The 19,229-nt window shown below is 42.0% G+C and overlaps 1 protein-coding gene across 5 annotated transcripts in view; it reads left to right on the plus strand.

The window, feature by feature from the left end:
- Positions 1–18,315, plus strand: part of nktr (natural killer cell triggering receptor) — a 24,127-nt gene extending 5,812 nt beyond the window's left edge. Inside the window, exons 2-17 of one of the 5 annotated variants that reach the window (XM_085418781.1) lie at positions 2,943–3,021; positions 3,571–3,645; positions 5,950–6,057; positions 6,562–6,606; positions 7,977–8,064; positions 8,878–8,907; positions 9,558–9,703; positions 10,425–10,644; positions 10,828–10,995; positions 11,117–11,204; positions 11,396–11,544; positions 11,625–14,306; positions 15,006–15,089; positions 15,292–15,351; positions 17,246–17,347; positions 17,586–18,315. In XM_085418781.1, the coding sequence (XP_085274907.1) occupies positions 2,964–3,021; positions 3,571–3,645; positions 5,950–6,057; positions 6,562–6,606; positions 7,977–8,064; positions 8,878–8,907; positions 9,558–9,703; positions 10,425–10,644; positions 10,828–10,995; positions 11,117–11,204; positions 11,396–11,544; positions 11,625–14,306; positions 15,006–15,089; positions 15,292–15,351; positions 17,246–17,347; positions 17,586–17,655 (4,173 nt within the window). In that variant the 5' untranslated portion in view covers positions 2,943–2,963 and the 3' untranslated portion in view covers positions 17,656–18,315. The other 4 variants (XM_085418782.1, XM_085418784.1, XM_085418783.1 and 1 more) reach the window with 4 other exon arrangements.
- The last annotated feature ends 914 nt before the right edge of the window (positions 18,316–19,229 follow it).

A 19,229-nucleotide genomic window follows, 5' to 3' on the forward strand; every position in this document is an offset into this window, starting at 1 on the left:
CTTTATGTCAGTGGCTTCTATCTCCTCCTTTGGCCAGCCTATTACCCCAGCAGGGTACCTGATCACGGGCAGGGCATAGGTGTTGATGGCCCGGATCTTGTTCTTACCATTCAGCTGACTCCTCAGGACTTGCCTGACCCTCTGCAGGTACTTGGTGGTTGCAGCTTTTCTAGCGGCCTCTTCATGGTTCCCATTCGCCTGTGGGATCCCCAAGTACTTGTAACTGTCCTCTATGTCTGCAATGTTGCCTTCTGGTAGTTCAATCCCCTCAGTTCTGACTACCTTCCCTCTCTTTGTTACCATCCGACTACACTTCTCCAGTCCGAACGACATTCCAATGTCATTGCTGTATAGCCTGGTAGTGTGGATCAGTGAATCGATGTCTCGTTCACTCTTGGCATACAGCTTGATGTCATCCATGTACAGGAGGTGGCTGACAACTGCTCCGTTCCGTAGTCGGTATCCGTAGCCAGTCTTGTTAATGATCTCACTGAGGGGGTTCAGGCCTATGCAGAACAGCAGTGGGGACAGAGCATCTCCTTGGTAGATCCCGCACTTGATGGTGACTTGTGCTATGGGCTTGGAGTTGGCCTCTAGTGTTGTACGCCACATCCCCATTGAGTTCCTGATGAAGGCTCTTAGGGTCCCATTGATCTTGTACAATTCTAGGCATTCCAGTATCCAGCTGTGGGGCATTGAGTCATAGGCCTTCTTGTAATCAATCCAGGCAGTGCACAGGTTGGTCAGTCTGGTCTTGCAGTCTCGGCTGACTGTTCTGTCTACCAGTAGCTGGTGTTTTGCGCCTCTGGTATTCTTGCCAATTCCTTTCTGTGTCCCGCTCATGTATTGACCCATGTGCCTGTTCATCTTAGCCGATATGATGCCTGACAGGAGCTTCCATGTAGTACTGAGGCAGGTTATTGGTCGGTAGTTGGAGGGGACCGGTCCCTTCTTGGGGTCCTTGGGGATCAGGACCGTCCGACCTTCGGTTAGCCATTCCGGGTGTCTCTCGTTAACTAGCAGCTGGTTCATTTGTGCTGCTAGACGCTCGTGGAGTGCAGTCAGCTTCTTTAGCCAGTAGGCGTGAACCATGTCGGGCCCTGGTGCTGTCCAACTCTTCATACTGGAGCCCCTTTCTTGGATATCTGCCACTGTGATGGTTACTGGATCCTGTTCGGGGAGGTTGCTGTGGTCTGCCCTCAGATCCACTAGCCACTGAGCATTGCCGTTATGGGTTGCGTCCTTCTCCCATATGCTCTTCCAGTATTGCTCGGTCTCCAGCCTTGGTGGTGCTGTTCTCTTATTGTTCCCTTGCCACTGAGAGTACACCTTTGCTGGTTCTGTGGAGAACAGCTGGTTTATTCTCCTGCCTTCTATCTCTCTGGTGTACCTTCTCAAGCGGCTGGCCAAGGCTGTGAGTCTTTGCTTGGCAGTTTCTAAGGCCTCAGGTATGGACAGCTTGCTGTATTTCTTATGCACCTTCTTTGTCGCACCTTTCTGCAACTCCGTTAGTTGGCTAACCTCCCTCCGTGCTACTTTGATCTTGCCCTCTAGCCTCCTTCTCCATGGAGGGTACTGCCCCTTGTGGCTGTTCAACTTGTAGCCAAGCATCTCACTGATCACTGCTGCCGTATTGTAGATCAGCTTGTTAGTGTCGGTAATCGTGGTTGTAGGTATCGTCCGTAGTGCTGCATTAACATCATCTAGCAGACCTTCTGAGTACTGGGTACTTCACGTAATCTTGGTAACCGGCTACGGGGGATCCAGGTTTCAAGCTTGGCCATGATCCTATCTTTCAGGTCAGTTCCTCTCGCACTTAACGATCCTTCTCCTATCGCACTTGGGGCTATGTACCCAATCTCGGGTGGGGGTGATGATATCGCCCCCCTGACCTGGCGTCCTGACTCCTCCTTGCCGTAGCATTTGTGTTGTACCTTGTCAATCTCTAGCTGTGAGAGCAGTCCCTTCTTTCGAATGTTGGAACACTGAGCTACTAGTTGTTTCGCCGTCATTGTGGATGTTGGGTATCGAAGAATCCATAGGTCCCTCAGCCTATTCATGTAGCCCCTTCCGCCAGGGTTACTTGCGTAGTAGCATTCCAACAACGCCCTGTTTTCGTCTCTTGCCCACCGATGCCTTCTTGTTCCAGTTTTGACAACTGGAACTTTTCGTCAGGGTGCCCTGGTTCCTCAACACCTGACGCGGACCTTGTTGATCCGGGCGACGTCCGAGCCGGCATGCCTTCATATTTATCTGTCTCGCTCATGTCTGCGGTAGGCTTGCTTAGCATAGGGGGTCTAGCCTTAGGACCCTTACTGGATACAGACGCCCCAGGCAGGAATCGAACTTGCGATCCTCTGTTCCAAAGGCGTGTAGTCTAACCACTACGCTATCCAGCGTGTGTGTGTGTGTGTGTGTATATGTATGTATGTATGTATGTGTATATATATATATATATATATATATATATATTATTGTCACATGATGAAGGTAAACATTGGGATCTATTTATGGTGCTTGCTTTAATTGTCTGCTGGGTGCTTGTCCATATATAAATCAAACATGCTCAAACTAAAAGCTGTAAATACACTTCCAGGTTATTGTTAATGTTACAAAGCAGGCTCAGCCAGAGTGGTGACATTTCAGTGTTTGTCACAGAGCAATAAATATACAGTAAGGAGTCTGTGGTGCGCTCTGCTCGGATTTGCATAGCCTCTGTATGTCCCCACAGACTTCTCTCTCTGTCTCTCCCCTACCATTGCTCTCTCCTCCCCTTTCTGTTTCTTCCTCCTTTGCTGTCATTTAGTCTCTCCGTTGTATACAGCCTCTTTCCAATGTGCTGTGTCTCTGTTGGCTTAAACATACGTATAAAAAAAGGGGGGGGGAAGCATTGTTTTTTGTTTTTTTTTTTATGCTTAGCTTCTTTTGTTTTTGCATTTTAGGTCATCTGGACTTTGATCGCAATGGGGGTGAAAGACTGCCCTCAGTGTTACTTTGATGTGGAGCTCAACCGGGAGCCAAGTAAGGGAAATCCTTATCAGTTTACAGGTGGAGGGAATAGTTAGTTAGAGCCTACCTTAACTTCCATACTTTGAACTGATATGTAAAAAAAGGATTTTTAAATTAATGTTATGTATAGATTTTGTTTTTGGTGTTCAAGCTTTTCATTGATATTCATTTACAAAATGAAAGTGGCTCACTCAGTGGTGAATAAACTTGATAGACTGGTTTAGCGTCAGCTGTATCTGTGCTGAGAGGTTATATTTCTATATAACCCCTGATAGCTGCTCAGAATGGAAATATTGACCAGACTGTTTTAGTGACTTTATCCTGAAAGATGTAGCTGATGCCCTTCTTCCACAGCTGTCCCTCACATAGTATCAGACTTGCCATTAGCTACAGAGAGGTTTCTGTAATAGAAACTTGTAGCTTGTAATAGAAAATGTAGCTGTGAACTATTAAAGATTGTTTCCGGTTGTTTACATGTTGTTGTTTATATGTGATTTATTTTGACTTTGTTTAAAGATGATACTTTTAGTGACTCTTCTTTCCCCCTTATGTGTCTTGTAGTTGGGCGTATAGTCTTTCAGCTTTTTTCGGATATTTGTCCCAAGACCAGCAAAAACTTCCTCTGTTTGTGCACTGGTGAGTAATCCTCATTCAGAGATATCTTCCAGTCAAATGTCATGACCTTACAGCATTTCGTTAATCGCATATTTGAATAATTCTGCTTAAAAATGTGATTCAACATGGCAAAACCCAGACTAAAGTGCAAGATTTTCACTACTTTAACTCTAAAATTTCAAAACTACTTGATTAACATGGAAAAACACATTTAATTTATGTAGCTTTCTTTTCTGTGTATTTGTTTAAATTCATTTTTATCAAATGTCAAATTGTCCCCAGTGGTTTCATAACGATGCAGGTAAATAGTGAATTGTAGCAGGTTTTTAAATCGCCAAATAAATAATCCACCAGATAAATAATCCACTTTGTTGACAAAAGGCTGTTTATCGATCAAAGTCTGCACAGCATTATCACCACAGGCTAAAGACTGAAGAGTCGGCAGGATCGCTGATGTGGGAATTATTGTCCAGCGGTAGTAGTGCGTCAGCACTCGTTGGTAGTCCGTTGAGCTACCTGCACAGATTGTCCGTTGTCAGATAGGGGCAGTGTCAAAAATCTCTGGGGTACTCCGAAGCTGCAGAGAAGAGTGATGGCACTATTGCCATTACCATTCATGGCAGATTGCACAGTGTTTTAGTTTCATTTAGTTTTGTTTCTGCAACACTGAGTTGAAGACACGTATGAAGTGTATGATAGTCAGTTTTTAATTGCCATTTTAATGATATATCCATACACAAGCTCATAGTTTGACACACTACACATGGAGGGAAGCTACAGCAGTTTGAAAAGATTAGACTTTCTTGAATAAACACACACGGCAATGTCTTTGCTTCCAGTTTTGACTTCTTTCCTTTATCAGCACTGACGTGGCGACACCTAACCTTCAGGAGAATACTGCACACACTACCTGCGCTTTAACAGTGAGCGTAAACAGAAGTGGTTCTGTGACAGTGATAACATCAGCGTGCAAAGCGACTAACTAAAAGCTGAAGTGAGGGGAAAACAAAGTTAAAAACAACAAAATTCATTTACTGCACCACACCAGTCCGTATTTTTCACGCTGTATCTTTTCATCTGTGATGGATTTTTTGGGGGGTGCTTAACTTCCTGTTGAACTTTGAAGGAATTTACAGAAACATATTTGCAGTGGTTTAAACCTCTTTCCAAAGGCTCGTCTGCTTGTACAAATGACCATAAATAAAGTGTTAAAGGGGCAAATTTCACTCGCTGACTGATCGAGTCACAGCTTTAGAGAAGAGGTTTTCTCTCACAGTCGAGAAGTTTGCTGAAGTTTAAGCGTCAGAAACTGTTCAATAAAATAAAATTTCTGACATAATTTTGAGAGATAACGTCCTGTGATGTGCTGCATCACAGATGTTGTCAACCTCATCTGTTTGGCCTTACAGAAGTGCAACTTAACAAGGTTTATCCAAGCACTGCAATACAATAGCAATGAGAACGTTATTAAATAAGTGAAATAAAATGACAATAACGTAATAAAAAACATACACCATTTTATGACTTATGTTGTGGCTGCTCTGTTTTCTAGATATTTCATCACACAGAGCAGTGTAGTGTACTGTAGAGGCAGTGGTTTGCCTAGAGAAAGTCATAAATCTGCAGACACATAGCCGAGCAATCCCCCCCGTCTCATTTTTCACCCTACCTGGCCAACGGGAATGCGATGGCAGCAAAGGCAGACATGGGAAAAGGCTCGTTAGTCTGTTCCTGAACCAACACATGCACAGACAGCACACCAGTGAAGCAGTAATACACACCCGCATTCAGCTGGTGCAGTTTGCTGACTTTCTCAAAGTTTCTAATGTGTCCTTTTAGAATTGGATCAGCTCACTCCAAAGGAAACCAAACCCCTGGAACAGTGCCGAAGCCAAAGAAGTAAAATACTAAACCCTTAGCTTAGCTTTTCAATAGGACACACAGCCTCTTTCTGCTGAAAGCCACCTTCAACACATCACCACATCTAATTAAATCCTGCCTTCACGTCATTTCACCCCAGGAGTAAGGTGACTCTGGAGGGTAATAGCTTTGGGCCAGTATTGTGTCCCCGGTTAGTATTGGTCCAGTGGAAGATTTATTAATGAATTTGGCAGTCCTCCAAGGGAGTACCAGCAGGATGCCAGACCAAAGGCATATAGCTTACTGAAAGCCACCACCCAAATGTGGTTTTCATTCCTTTGTGGCAATATTAAAAGCCTTTTGTTTCTTAAAACCATCTAGTAAACACAGAAGCACTTTGTGTATTAGCAGGTTGAGTGTTTTTGTTTTTTGGTGAGAGCTCAGTTAACATGAATGTCATTGCAGGTGAAAGGGGAACTGGGAAAGTCACAAGGAAAAAGCTGTGCTACAAAGGCTCCACGTTTCACCGAGTTGTAAAAAACTTTATGATTCAGGGAGGCGACTTTACTGAAGGTAATGTTATAATCCCCCGTTTACCTAAGAACGTGTTCACAGTGCTCCACCTTTTTCTAATTTGCTAGTTTGTTCGTTTCAGTCCAAAATCTAATGAAAGCCAACAGAGCGTAACACAGCTTATGTGAGCGGGGCGAAAAAACCTCTCATTTGGGTTGTTTTAAAGATGGATTAAATGCTCTCCAGGTGGGAAATGTTTTTCAATAATAACATTAATTACAGGCCAAATTAAAATGGGTAAAAACTGATCAAAGCTGTTAATCTCATCAAAGTGCCAACATACCGTAAACATGCTCTGCGGCTTTGTTGTGGGTGTTCATGGCAGGAATCCAGGAGACTACAGTTTCCTGAACATGGCAGCCACTTCAAAAATGAGCCCAATAAACATGAATCACTGCTGCCTTTGCTGATGAGGCAGCATCTTTTTCAGCGGCTACACACAATTACACTGCTGCAATATAAAGAAGCTGCTGTGAATTTATTTGACTTTATTAATCTTTGCAGGAAATGGAAGAGGAGGGGAATCCATATATGGAGGCTACTTTGAAGGTATTTGGAATATCAAGTTATCTAATAATCTAATAATAGTGATGCATATCTATACTAAAAAAACAAAGCATGCATATAAAGTTGCATAGATGGTTAATGGGTTTTGTGTGCGAATTGTTCTATGTTTGACTGCGCTGACCTTCACTTTTCCATTGTGTAGTTCTTCTATGTAGTAACAGCAGTAGGCTTTATCAAATCAAGATGGAGAGTAGGCATTCTCTTTACTGAAAGCTACAATCTTCCTGCCTAAAGTTTTCAACATATTCTCTTATTTATAGAGTGGTCTTTTGCAAAATGAAAAGGTAAGAGATGTACACAGCTCCGTAACACCATGCCAACATCGTCCCCACCACCTTCCTCAGTCAGTGAAAGCAGTGCAAATGCTCGCAGTGTCACAGATTCACATTTGTACTGAAAGGTCCCCCCCCGCTCAGATTAGGGTTTTTATGTTAAATAGGTGGAACTAGCAGGACATGGAGCCAGAACCAGACGGGTGGTTTTGCTCATCAGTAAGAAGATATTCCACTTTTAACTTTTATATTGTATATCATCTCTTTGTTAAAACTGTACATTACGGGGACTATTTTGTTTTTGCAAAGCACTCATTAATCTCCAGCTTTGAAAAACCCCTTGAAACTTGAAGTGATCCAACAGCGTCGCACCGCCTTATGTTACTGTTACAGCCGTAACTGCTTTTTCTAAGCAGGGCCCTCAAAGTAAGCACTGTCAGTGATGGTGCTTACTTTTGAGATGGACCAGACCCTCGTTGAGAATCTCCTAAATCAGTGGTTTGGACATTTTTCTCTAACTTTTTAAAGCTTTTAGAAACAAAGCTTATGTCACCCTGCTAAACCCAAGGGTGAACTCCAGAGCAATATGTAAACCAGACTTCTAAACACAACTTGCAAAGTTCATTCCTGGTAGCTGTGCAAGCAAAAGCTAATGGTTCCTTTTATAAATTCGACTGAGTGTGTTTTCTGGAACTCCTACAGCGGATTAACCCTCGAATATATCAGAATGCAGCTCTGACTTGAAGACTGTGATGTAAGGTTGACTTTGAGAAATGCACGTAATATATTGCACACATCAGCAAGCAGATCTGCTTGTAGCTATGATGTGAACAGAAACCAGTGTGGTACCTTTTCATCTGAAAAGTGCAAGTTGTTGAAAGTCATTACTGGTTTGGTACTTTATAAACAGACTGCAGTAATATTTGGCCCAACAGAAACCTTTTGTTAGAGCTGACTTTATGGAAGGATAGGTTGGTGAGACAGCGAAAAGCTTTAATGAATTAATAAACCTTTTTGTTTTGTTTTTTTTAAATGATTATTTTTATTAACACTTGAATCCTCTGCATCTGCCCCCGACAGATGAGAACTTCACTCTCAAACACGACAGAGCCTTCCTGCTGTCGATGGCCAATCGTGGGAAGGACACCAACGGCTCACAGTTTTTTATGTGAGTAACTTTTAAATTAAAACATTGCTTTTAAGAACTTACCCCCCAACCACCATTATTTTACTGTCATTCTTAAGAAAGTTTCTTATTAGTTTTTGCTTTCTATCCCTTTTTTTTTTTTTCCTGTTTTGAGATTTTAGAGTAGAATTTGTCATTAAGTGTGACCATCAGCAGTCCCTTCTTCTGTGTGCAGTTAGTTTCAAAGTGCAGAGAAACATTGGATTCATTCTTTTTCACCTACAATTGTTACATTTTTTCTCTTGCCGTTTTTGTGTAAAATTTACAGAAACTCTAGCATCCTGCTCTTCCAAGGTAATGTGTCTCAAAGGCTGTGTTTCTCTCTCTCCTGACTGTATTTATCATTGAGTAGTTTGTCTTTGCAATTGTTGGACTTGCTTAAATATTTCACAAATGGCTTGAGGTGACTCAAAATGTTATTTTGGCTTCCGTTGTCACAAAAGCAGGTTCTGAACATACGATTGACATTTTCCTCCATGATTACAAATTCTCGAAGGAGGAAATGTAGATATGTAGTCTTTGTGCAAATTGATTTTTATAACAGAAAAAATGATAATGTAATTTACCACACTCTGCTGTTGAGTGTTTTCCTAATTGAGTTGCAATCAGATGTCATTAAAGAAAGGTTTGTTGCACAATTCCTTTTGAGATTTTCCCTGTGGTACAGTAGCATCCCCGCTTTGATCGAGGTATTTGTTTATTGTTATTCTTTTCTCTTTTTTCCCACTTTCATGGCCCGGCTTCCACCTTTGGTTGACTCCCCACCTCACTTACTGCTGGATTATCCATAATCAGCACAACTAAGATGGCGCCTCATCTTGATGGGTAGGTACATCTGATATTATTATTTCACATTCTAATTCTATATAGAAATCTGAAAATGAGACTTTCAGTGTATTGATATGAAACTTTGGGGAAAAAGAATCCCAACATCCCAACAACTATTGTTAGGTTTCTATGTTACTAAACTGATTATAGCATGTTTGGCGTTAGTCACACAGGCTGGCAATCACTCAGCAAGCACCTGTTGCTTAGGAAAGATGTGTATTCCTTGACCGGTTGCTGAATATTTGCTGGCTGTCACTAAGTGAAATGGGTTGCAAATAGGTTGGTTCACCAAAAACCCTCCTGGTGGTTCCTTTGGTCTTTAGCAGATTGCCTCGGTCACTCGTAGTTTGCATGGAAGACGCTGTGCAAACAACGTAAACGGACAATTTTACCGAGCATCAGGAAGCAACCTCCAGCAACCACTCGCAGTTGCTAGCTGTTAAGCAGGCCTGTGTGAGTGGGATTTTAATAGATTAGAACCCTTTTGGTAGTTTTCAAACTTTAGCTCAATGTACTGTGCTAATGTAGGATATTCTGTCATAGGAAGTTGATTGAGGCAAAACCTAAATGCTCTCCAGGGCTTAAAACTAACATAATAGTACATTTAATGTTGCTTTTAGTTTCAAGTCTGTCTTGCGTCTATGCAGAGTCCACGTCGTCTTTGGTCTGGTCATCTCCGGATTTGAAGTGATAAAGAAGATTGAGGGGCTGAAGACTGATTCTGCCAGCAGACCGTACGCTGACGTGAGAGTGATCGACTGTGGTCAGCTGATCACCAAGTCTGCAAACGATGGTACGTTCAGTAACCTTCTTAATTGGAAGGATTAGCTTTGTTGTATTTATTCATTTATTTTTGATAAGTAAATCTGATGAAAAGGTCCCATGCATCCTGGGTACTGTAGTTTTTGGAGAATTGTATCCAAATTTTTTCTTTGATCTTTTAGAAGATACTATTAGACAATACCCTTAGACCCACTGTATGAAATCTTTGGGTTTGTTTAGATTAGATGTGTTGCCACTCAGCCAGTGTAGTGTGACTGTAAGTTTTGTTATAATACAAAAGCTTTAATAGAATATCTGTAGTGAAAGTTACATATTTTATGCTCATTTGTTTTTGTTTCCAGTGAGGGATAACGTGTGTTGCCTGTGATTATAACTGGCTCGTATTTCATGCTCATGTTCATTTTGTTGGCGTTTGGATGCCAGCGTCTCCCCCCGCCACTGGCATTAACACGGGGCGTGTAACTGGATCTTCTGTTTAATGAGGATCAGCGAGGTGATCTCTGTGGAGTTCAGTTGGCTTCAGCCCACCTGACTCTGCCAGGGCTGCTTTCATTGCCTTGAACATACCAGGAAAGAACAGACAAAGCTTTTCTTGTACTTGTACCATCATGAAAATGACTCCTGGCGTCTGAGCTTTCCCTCTTCTTTTACTAACTATACGAGTCAAGTATTCTTCAGAATTAGCACATTTTAATTTATTTCCACACGTTCTGTTGTATTTCTTCCTGCAGTGCTAGAAGGCAAGCGGAAAAGAACTTCCCATTCTGCTGACTCGTCCCTGAGCTCCCATGACTCGTTCTCCCAGTTCTCCTCAGTGGAGTCTGAAAGTGAACTTGATGAAAAGCACAGGCGTTACAAGCAAAAGAGACATTCGAAAAGTAAACGGCCTAAAAAGAAAAGGAGACTGTCAAGGAAGGACAAAGATGCAGATAGTCTGCCTTCCAAGCAAAGGTGATTTTTATTTATTTTATTATGTAAGTTCTTGTTCATGATCACATTATAACGTTTTTTAATAAATACTTACACATATCTTGTGTGTTGTCAGTTTTCACCAATTGACTGTATAGACTTCAGTACTGACATCTGTAGGAGCTTTTTGTTGTTTTCTTAATAAAAATATAACTGCTGTCACAGCCCTGTGGGAAGAGAGCTACGAGAGGGAGAGAACGAGGTGGAAGAAGAGAGGGAGCTGGGTGGGAAGAGAGAGAAGCCCGTTGTTCGGCCAGAGGAAATACCACCTGTGCCAGAAAACCGCTTCCTGCTGCGACGGGACATGCCATCTCAGGAAGATAAAGCAGATATGTCAGTTCAAAGTTGTGCTTCATGTATATACTTTTTTTTTTATTAATGAGCAACCAAAACACTAATCTAAGTAAACACAGCAAGTGCTGCAATTTGATTTCAATTTCAAATTAATTTTCAGAGTTGAAAAAGAAGAAGCAACTCTTCCAGCTGACCCGAAACCAGCTGTGTCCAAGTCTGGACGGAAGATCAGAGGCAGAGGAACGATAGTAAGCTCACCTCAACTAAGATCAGAGATTGCTAACATAATGTATATGTAAATATTCAAATTTTTGGATTTCTTTTTGAGTCACAGGAGTGAATTTTGTAAAACGTGTTTATCTAGTCTAACTCTTATGCAGAATTAGTTTTAATGAATTGTTTGCAAATGCACAGTTTTTACTTTTTTTGTCTTTCGCAGCGGTATCACACTCCTACGAGGTCTAAATCACGCTCTGCATCTGTAGAGGAGCGTGGAAGCAGTGAAACTCCACCGCACTGGAAAGAAGAAATGAAGAGAACCAAAATTTATCAACCCCCAAGCATCGAGCGGTGGAGCAAAGGAGACAAGTATGACCAAGTGTTTTCCTTCCTAACTTTAAACACTAGTTTTCCTTCTATTTGCTTTCATGCGTCTTTTGGCTTAACAGATTGAATGACCATTCCTCAAGCAGATGGGACAACAGAAGTGACTCTGCGTGGTCCCAGTCTGCAGAGCACTCCTCAGACCACAGCTCGGAGAGGTCCAGCCAGCGCTGCCAACAGAAGAAGGCGAAGAAGAAATCTAAACACAAGAAAAAGGCCAAAAAGCGGAAACATAACAAGAAGAAGAGTTCCAAGAGCAAACATCAAAACCAGTCAGATGGAGAAAGGTCTGTGTCTTCAGAGAAAGGGTGCAGAAAATCTCATTCGCTAACTCGTTCTTCTTCGAGTCAACACCACTCTTCAAACAGAAGGAGACGCCGATCCTCGGGGTCATACGGAGATTCCCGATCCTACTCTAAGTCATACACATCCAGTCGATCCAGATCTCAAGGAAGGTCCCTGTCTTACTCAAGATCTAGAAGCCGGTCTGGATCTAGAGGGCGATCTTTCTCTAGATCTAGGTCTTGGTCCCATTCTCACTCCCGGTCTAAATCAAGGTACAGATCCAGATCTTTGACGCCACCCAGAAAAAGGAGTTTTTCCAGATCTCCGAGAAAGAAAAAAACAAGCAAACCAGCCACCATGATCCCTGTGAGTGAGAAGCTTCAAGAGAGCAAAGTCGCACCTGTCCCCAGACTGCCAGCTGTCCCGGCTCCTGAAAGTGTCCCTGTGATCCCATTGAGCGACAGTCCACCTCCCTCTCGCTGGAAACCGGGTCAGAAACCATGGAAACCCTCCTACATCCATATTCAGGAAATTAAAGCTAAAGTAGCTCCCAGCAACATTTCCTCCACTGGGCAAGCAGTCGATAGCGCAGCAGATAAAGCTCAGACTTCAGCTACGCCAAAGTCTCTGCCAGGTGACTCTGAAGACAACACAGCACAAAAACCTTCACGGCGCTCACGCAGCAGGTCATCCAAGAGTAGATCTTACAGCCGTTCTTATAGTCGCTCACGGAGTCGGAGTTACAGTAGGTCCAGGTCCAGGTCCACTCATCGGCACAAGAGCAGGTCATCGTCCTACAGCAGATCAGAGTCTGAAAAGTCCCCAAAAACAAGTAACGCAAAGAAGGAGTCACTAGACAAGGAGTGGAAGGAGTACTACAGTTCTCTGAGCAGAGTAAAGAATTTGGATAAGTTAATTTCAGTAAGCCTTAGTCAAGATGGTCACTCAGGATCGGAGAACAGGACAGACAGTGAGCGCAGCCCTGGTGTCATTGGCTCTGTGGAGCAAATAAAAGACAAGGGAAGCTCAGAGGATCTGGAGACGAAGCATTGCAGTTCAGTGCCAGCAGAGACTTTTAATAACAAGTCTGAATGGGACAGTGACAGTGATAAGGTGAGCCAGAGCAACAGCGCTATCCCATTGAAAATGCAGATAAGGGTGGCTCAGTATGCCGAGTCTCTGGAAAAGAAGTTATCTTCGATCTCTGGATGGAATTCAGAAAGTGACTCTGAAAATTTAACAGCCAGGACATTAGCTATTTCTGAGAAAGAGGAAGGGGAAGCTAGTTCAGAATCGGATTATGAGATTTCCAGAAAAACATCTGATGGAGGGAATGCTCCGGCAGCTTCTGGTCAGTCAGAGGAAAGCCCAGAGAAAGCGGCAGAGCCAGAGAAGCACAAGAGCAAGAAGAAAGCTAAACGTAAGCATAAACATAAGAGGAGAAGTGAGAATAAAGGCAGTTCCCACCACAGTAAGGACAAGGCCAAGAAAACTAAGCGAAAACATCAGAAGCTGAAAGAGACTTTTCACTGGCAACCACCTTTAGAGTTTGAAGAGGAGGAAGAAGAAGACGAATCCAAAAGGGAAAGACATAGTCCTGGAAGAGTTGTTAAAAAAAGTGCTGATGTTAATAACCTCAATGCAAAGGACCAAACTGCAAGCTGTAATCCTACTAAAGAAGAAGAAAGGGGGCAACAGAGGACAAAAGAAAGTATCAACAAAAATGCAAAACACACTGAACCTCATCTAGAGTCATCCAACAGGAATAGCGCCAGCGATTCTCACTGGCCAAGTGTCCAGGAGCCGGAGACATTAGATGACATGGACATTTGTACTCCGGAGCATGATGCTGAAATTGTTGAACCTTCAGTCTCATGTCATCCTCACAACAGCGTTCCTAAAATAACCCTAAAATCTACCTCAAACTCTTCTGAGATGGAAAACAATGACACTGCTTTATCTCATAGCAAAGAACAGTTTGCCGTTAGTTCCACAACAACAGCTGGCGGATCGCAAGACAAAGGAACCGCTGGCAAGCCTGCTGCCACTGTAATCAATTTAAAATGGAGGCCACTGAAAGGAACGTCAGCTGTACAGACTGTGAATGCTCCCCCTGTCACTGTGAAAAATGTCCAGGCTCAAGAGAACCAGACCGGCAACATGCAGGGAGTGAGAATGGAGATAAAAAGCAAAAGCCGGGTCCGACCGGGATCTCTGTTCGATGAGGTCCGTAAGACCGCGCGGCTCAACCAGAGGCCGAGAAACCAGGAGAGCTCCAGTGAAGAGAGATCCCCCTCTGTGGGAAATGCAAAGGGAACGTCACGCACACGGTCTCCAAAGACGTCCAGGTCCTTGTCTAGAAAGTCCCGCTCTGTTTCCAGTCACCGGTCACGCTCCCGGGGGTGGTCCCACTCCTACAGCAGGTCCAGGAGCAGATCCCGCAGCTCCAGCTCCTCCTCCAGGTAAGTGAGAATAAAGCACTGCGATGATTTACAGACGCCACCTTTGAATCTTAATAAATTGTTTGATGTGAGTAGGAATGGTAATCAAGGACCGTTTTTTGTAGAAAACCGATTCCCAGTAGTCCAATTCCTTGGGACTATTAGTCTGGCTGCTTATCGATCAATCTTGCACTCACGCTACAATCAGCTGACTTTAATTCACGTGACAGAGGAAAATACCAACTTAGTCTAGAGCGTGGTTATGTACGAGATCAATGGTAAAGTGGAAAACTGCATCCAGGACAGAAACAACCGCATTATGCTGCTAACACAACTTCAGTTCTTTGCAAACAGCATAGTATAACAAATTACTTGTCCCAGTTATAATTAAGTAACGTGCTGCATGACTTTTAAGAAAAGTGTTGTGTGTAACAATGACTTTTTGAGTAACGACTCTAACACTGATCACAACAAAGAGGGGAAATCTCAACACGCACAAACATTTGACCCACAGCATGCATTTCATTTAGATGAATGTAATTTCTTTACTGCTGTTTAACAATGGCATTGACTCTCAAAACTGAGCCAGTGAGAACCCAATAACAATTGATAAGAGAATCGAATGGATAAGTGATGCTGATAATGGAATCGCTAAATTCTTTTCAATTTCCATCCCTGAATGTGAGTGAGATGTAAGTTACAGCATCGTTGCTGTTTTAGGAGCCGTAGCCGGAGTTGGAGGAGACGTGGGAGAGGACGATCTCGCTCTCGCAGCACCACGTACCGCAGTTACAGGAGTCACAGGTACACTATGAAACACTCATGGGACAAGTGCAAGATCTGATAGGGAATATTCTGTAGTTGGCATTTTAGATTTCTGTGTTGATTCCTAAGAAGAAAACTCAAAAATGTCTTTATAAATGTGCCCACAATGTTTTAACAGTTACTAATCTATGATGTTGAAGTTAAACCTCTGATTTTTGGTGTTTTCTGTTGTTCCCGTCAGCCGGACGTACAATAGAAGTCATTCCAGAAGCCGCTCATATATTCGCCGGAGAAGATCCAGGTGTGTGAGGACACTTAAGTCACATTTAGAAATGTGGAATTGTTCATAGAAACGCAATGAAGTATGTTGAGCTTAAAAAATGGCAATATAATTGTAACTGAGAACACGTATAAGTTTGTAAGAGATCAGTTGATTTTTTTACAGCCCTCATAATTTTGGCCAAATATCGCTGAGGTTGTGAATATTTTCTGCTTCGTCTTATTAAGCAGCAGGTTTACCAGCAGGACTGTTGGTCAGACAAAGAAACGTTTAGACTTTTGATAAATAGTATAGATATTTCAAAACCTAAAAGCATGTGCAGATCCATCAGTATTTTCAATAACATTTAATGTGGCACCACAGAAGATGAATGCTTGAAACTGGAAAAACAAAACTCGGTACAGTCAGATTGATGGGATTGTTGTAATGATCGGACTTTAGACCAAAAACAGGATCCATATGTCTTAAGATGGACACAAAACTTTGAGCTGAAGGTCTTTAAACAGGGCTTGAAAGGTTTTACAGTAGGGCTGTGCGATATGACCAAAATCTCATATCCCGATATAAGACATCTATCGTCCCGATAACGATAAAAATCACAAAATCTTCTGTAAATTCTGTGAATCTCGGGCAGCTCGACTTGCGTGAAGTGTTTCCAGCTGGGCGTCGTGTACCTGGAGTCGAGTGTTTTAACTGACGCGTGAAACTATATATTTTTAGACATAAGTTGTAACGGCCGCCGTTTCTTTGTGAGTATTTATTACACGGCGTGCTGCGGGGAAAAGCCTGTTCTAACGTTTGAGTCTAAGGTTTATTTTTTAGCACCTGGCGGCTCTTTTTTGCTTTTCATCCCTAAATACTCTACATACTATTTCACGTGATTCAGTTTATTTTGAAAAGGCTCAACAGGATCTTGAGCTTTATTGTGAAAGGTTTATGTGGAAAATAAACAAGCGGACACGCGATGCTGTTACCGTTGTTGTTGCTAACGACAACGCATAAAAACAGGCGCTTGTCCGTTCGTCGTGTGGTTATATTAAATATAAGAGAAAGAGAGAACTTTAAGAAATTAATATAGCCACTACAGTGACCATCAAAACGATGAAAAAATATTGCTGTAAACAGTTTATTTTGCGACACCACGAAACAAACGATAGCGTAAACTGAAACGATAGACGTTTTTATATCGTCATCCGATCTATATCGTTATATCGAACAGCCATATTTTACAGGGTAGTAAAATTAATACTGAAAAGTCTGCTGTTGGCACTAAATGTCACCTTTTAAAATACAGTGTGTCAAAGAGAATCATCAGAATTAAAAATATATTATATTTTATAGTAATGGACATAAAATCTTGAAGTAAATGGCTTAATATAAAATTTTACACACAAAATTGAAAATATCCACAAGTGCTCAATGTTAACACACGGCATCCATACGATAGTCAAACTAGTCCAGTACTTTTGCAAGCACATCTGGAGCCACAGCTGTTGTTACGTATCAGAAACCACATGAAACTCACCAATCCGCTCTTTCTAACAGTACATTCTAACAGCCGATTCCCTGACACATTGTGTTCCCTTATACAGTGATCTGTTTACCATTGTTGAGCTTGTTTTTCACCGATTACAACTATTAAAATATTTAAATTCTCAGTGATGTTGTTCTTGTTTGCTCATATCTATTATTGTTGGACTGCATGTCCTTTTAAAATGATAAGTAACCCACTTTTTGCTGCTTAAAAATAGTTAAAGTTAAGCTTATGAAGCCCTGATAATTACTTTTGAGCTGTATTTGTAACCATGTCAGAAATGGGTCTTAAAGCTCTACATGTCATGACTGAATTCGGTGTCATTCTGTTGCTATTCCCAAAATAATATCTGTGTTGTCACCTGGCTGGATGTTAATGCAGGTCAGACTCCTATGACAGCTATTCCAGTCGGAGTCGGAGTGTGAGCAGGAGACGAGGGCGCAGGCGAAGTGACAGCTACAGGAGCTCAGACCGCCGATCGCGGTAAGACTGAGTTCCCAGGTGAACTCTGACAGACACTAACGATGTGGCCGGTCTCACTTCAACCTTTTCGCCATCTCAAATCTTTCTGTCCTGTTGAAAATCCTTGTTTTTTCACATGTGTTTTGGTGTATTTAAGATAAAAGAAGCCAAAACACCCCACTAAATGTTCTCCACACGTCTGTGCATTGTAAACACCTCTGCAGTGCCTCAAAGGTGAAACGTTTTCTTTTGTCTGCAGGTCGTATGGCTCGTCCAGTCGCAGTTCTTCTAGGCGCAGGAGCCACAGTCGCAGCAGTCGGTACAGCTGAGCTGCGCCTTAAGGCAGCCTGCTGGTTTACACCCGATGAAAAGGATCAGAACCACAAAGTCTGGACAATGTCATATATTCAAAGATCAGCTCCTAAAGCTCTAAGAGGAAGAATTAAATCCAGTCTTATGGTCAGTTTAACATGGTTGTGTATGTCCACCTGGCACAAGCTGGCATTATAATTACTGAGGAAATGAATGTAAATTTATAAACCACTTTACAAGCTGATACAAAGGCCTCCTTTTTGGGGCTGTCACAACAAGTGGCTGAAAATCTGCCAACACAGTCCATCAAACAGAAAGTTTGAAAGTGAAATATACTCTATACTTAATACTAATATTATGACAAATATGCTCTAAATAATTAAATAATTTTATATTCATGGATTGTGTTTTCTACTTCTTTTATACACTGAAGTTGTTACAGTTTAAGAGTCCAATCGTCTCAGTCTTGATGTGTTTTTGAGGTTTTGCATTAAGCTTTGAAAGTTTTCCTAAAGTCATCACTGAATGGAATAATTTGTTTTTATAACTTTTTTTTTTTCAGTGCTTTTATTTTATTGTATCATGAATGTTCAAACTAAACTCAAAGTATGGTACCACAGATGTAGGTTTATTCAGTTCTAAATGTTTACATTTAATAAATACCAACACATCTTGAACTCTGGTCTGGTATTTTGTGTTTTTCTTTGCTTTCTCAGGATCTCTGAATTATTTGTACCTCAGCAATGGTGCCATCTACCTTCAGTTTATATCTGTAGTGTGTTTAACTATGTGTGCTTAAGAGAACAAAACAGTAAGCCCCACCATGAAGTGCTAACTGTGCCATATTCAGTCAAACGGATGATGTGGATTCCAGTTTTCTTTCATTACAAATAGAGCAATGATTCCAATCATGTGTTACTTGTTCTAAGAACTGTCCATGAGCTACATGTTATGCTCAATAACCACTGTATTAGGTAGTGCTACAGTTTGCCTTTAGGACTGCTAAATTCCTGTAAACATTCCTCAGAGATTTGTCCATATTGACATGACATCATCACACAGTTGTCGGCTGCACATCCGGGATGAATCTCCCGTTTCACCACATCCCAAAGGTGCTCTATTGGATTGAGATCTGGTGACTGTGGAGGTCATTTGAGTACAGTGAACCCACTGTCATGTTCAAGATTGTGCTCAAAACAGCCAGGAGAATGTAGCTACACTATGGTCATAAAGGGAAGGATGTGGCGTTTAAACTATGTACAGTCGGTTGGTACTAATGAGCTCAAAGTGTGCCAAAAAAATATCCATCACACATCACAGCACCACCACCAGTAGCTTGAACTGTTATTATGATGCAGGATGGATCCATGTTGTTTATGACAAATTCTGACTCAATCATTTAAAAAAAAAAAAAAAATCAATCTTGTCCAATTTTGGTGAGTCTGTGTCAACTGTAGCTTCAGTTTCCTGTTCTTTGAGTGGTGCTGGGCGTGGTCCTCTGCTGCTTCAAGGTTCAGTGTATTTTCAGAGATGCTCTTCTGCATACTTTGGTTGCGATGAGGGGTTATTTGAGTCACTGTTGCCTTTGCCT

The sequence above is a fragment of the Rhamphochromis longiceps genome, linkage group LG9 (genome assembly GCF_057381845.1).
Source record: "Rhamphochromis longiceps isolate RC_006_pf linkage group LG9, R_longiceps_female_GT1.1, whole genome shotgun sequence".
In the NCBI taxonomy this organism is placed as follows: Eukaryota; Metazoa; Chordata; class Actinopteri; order Cichliformes; family Cichlidae; genus Rhamphochromis; species Rhamphochromis longiceps.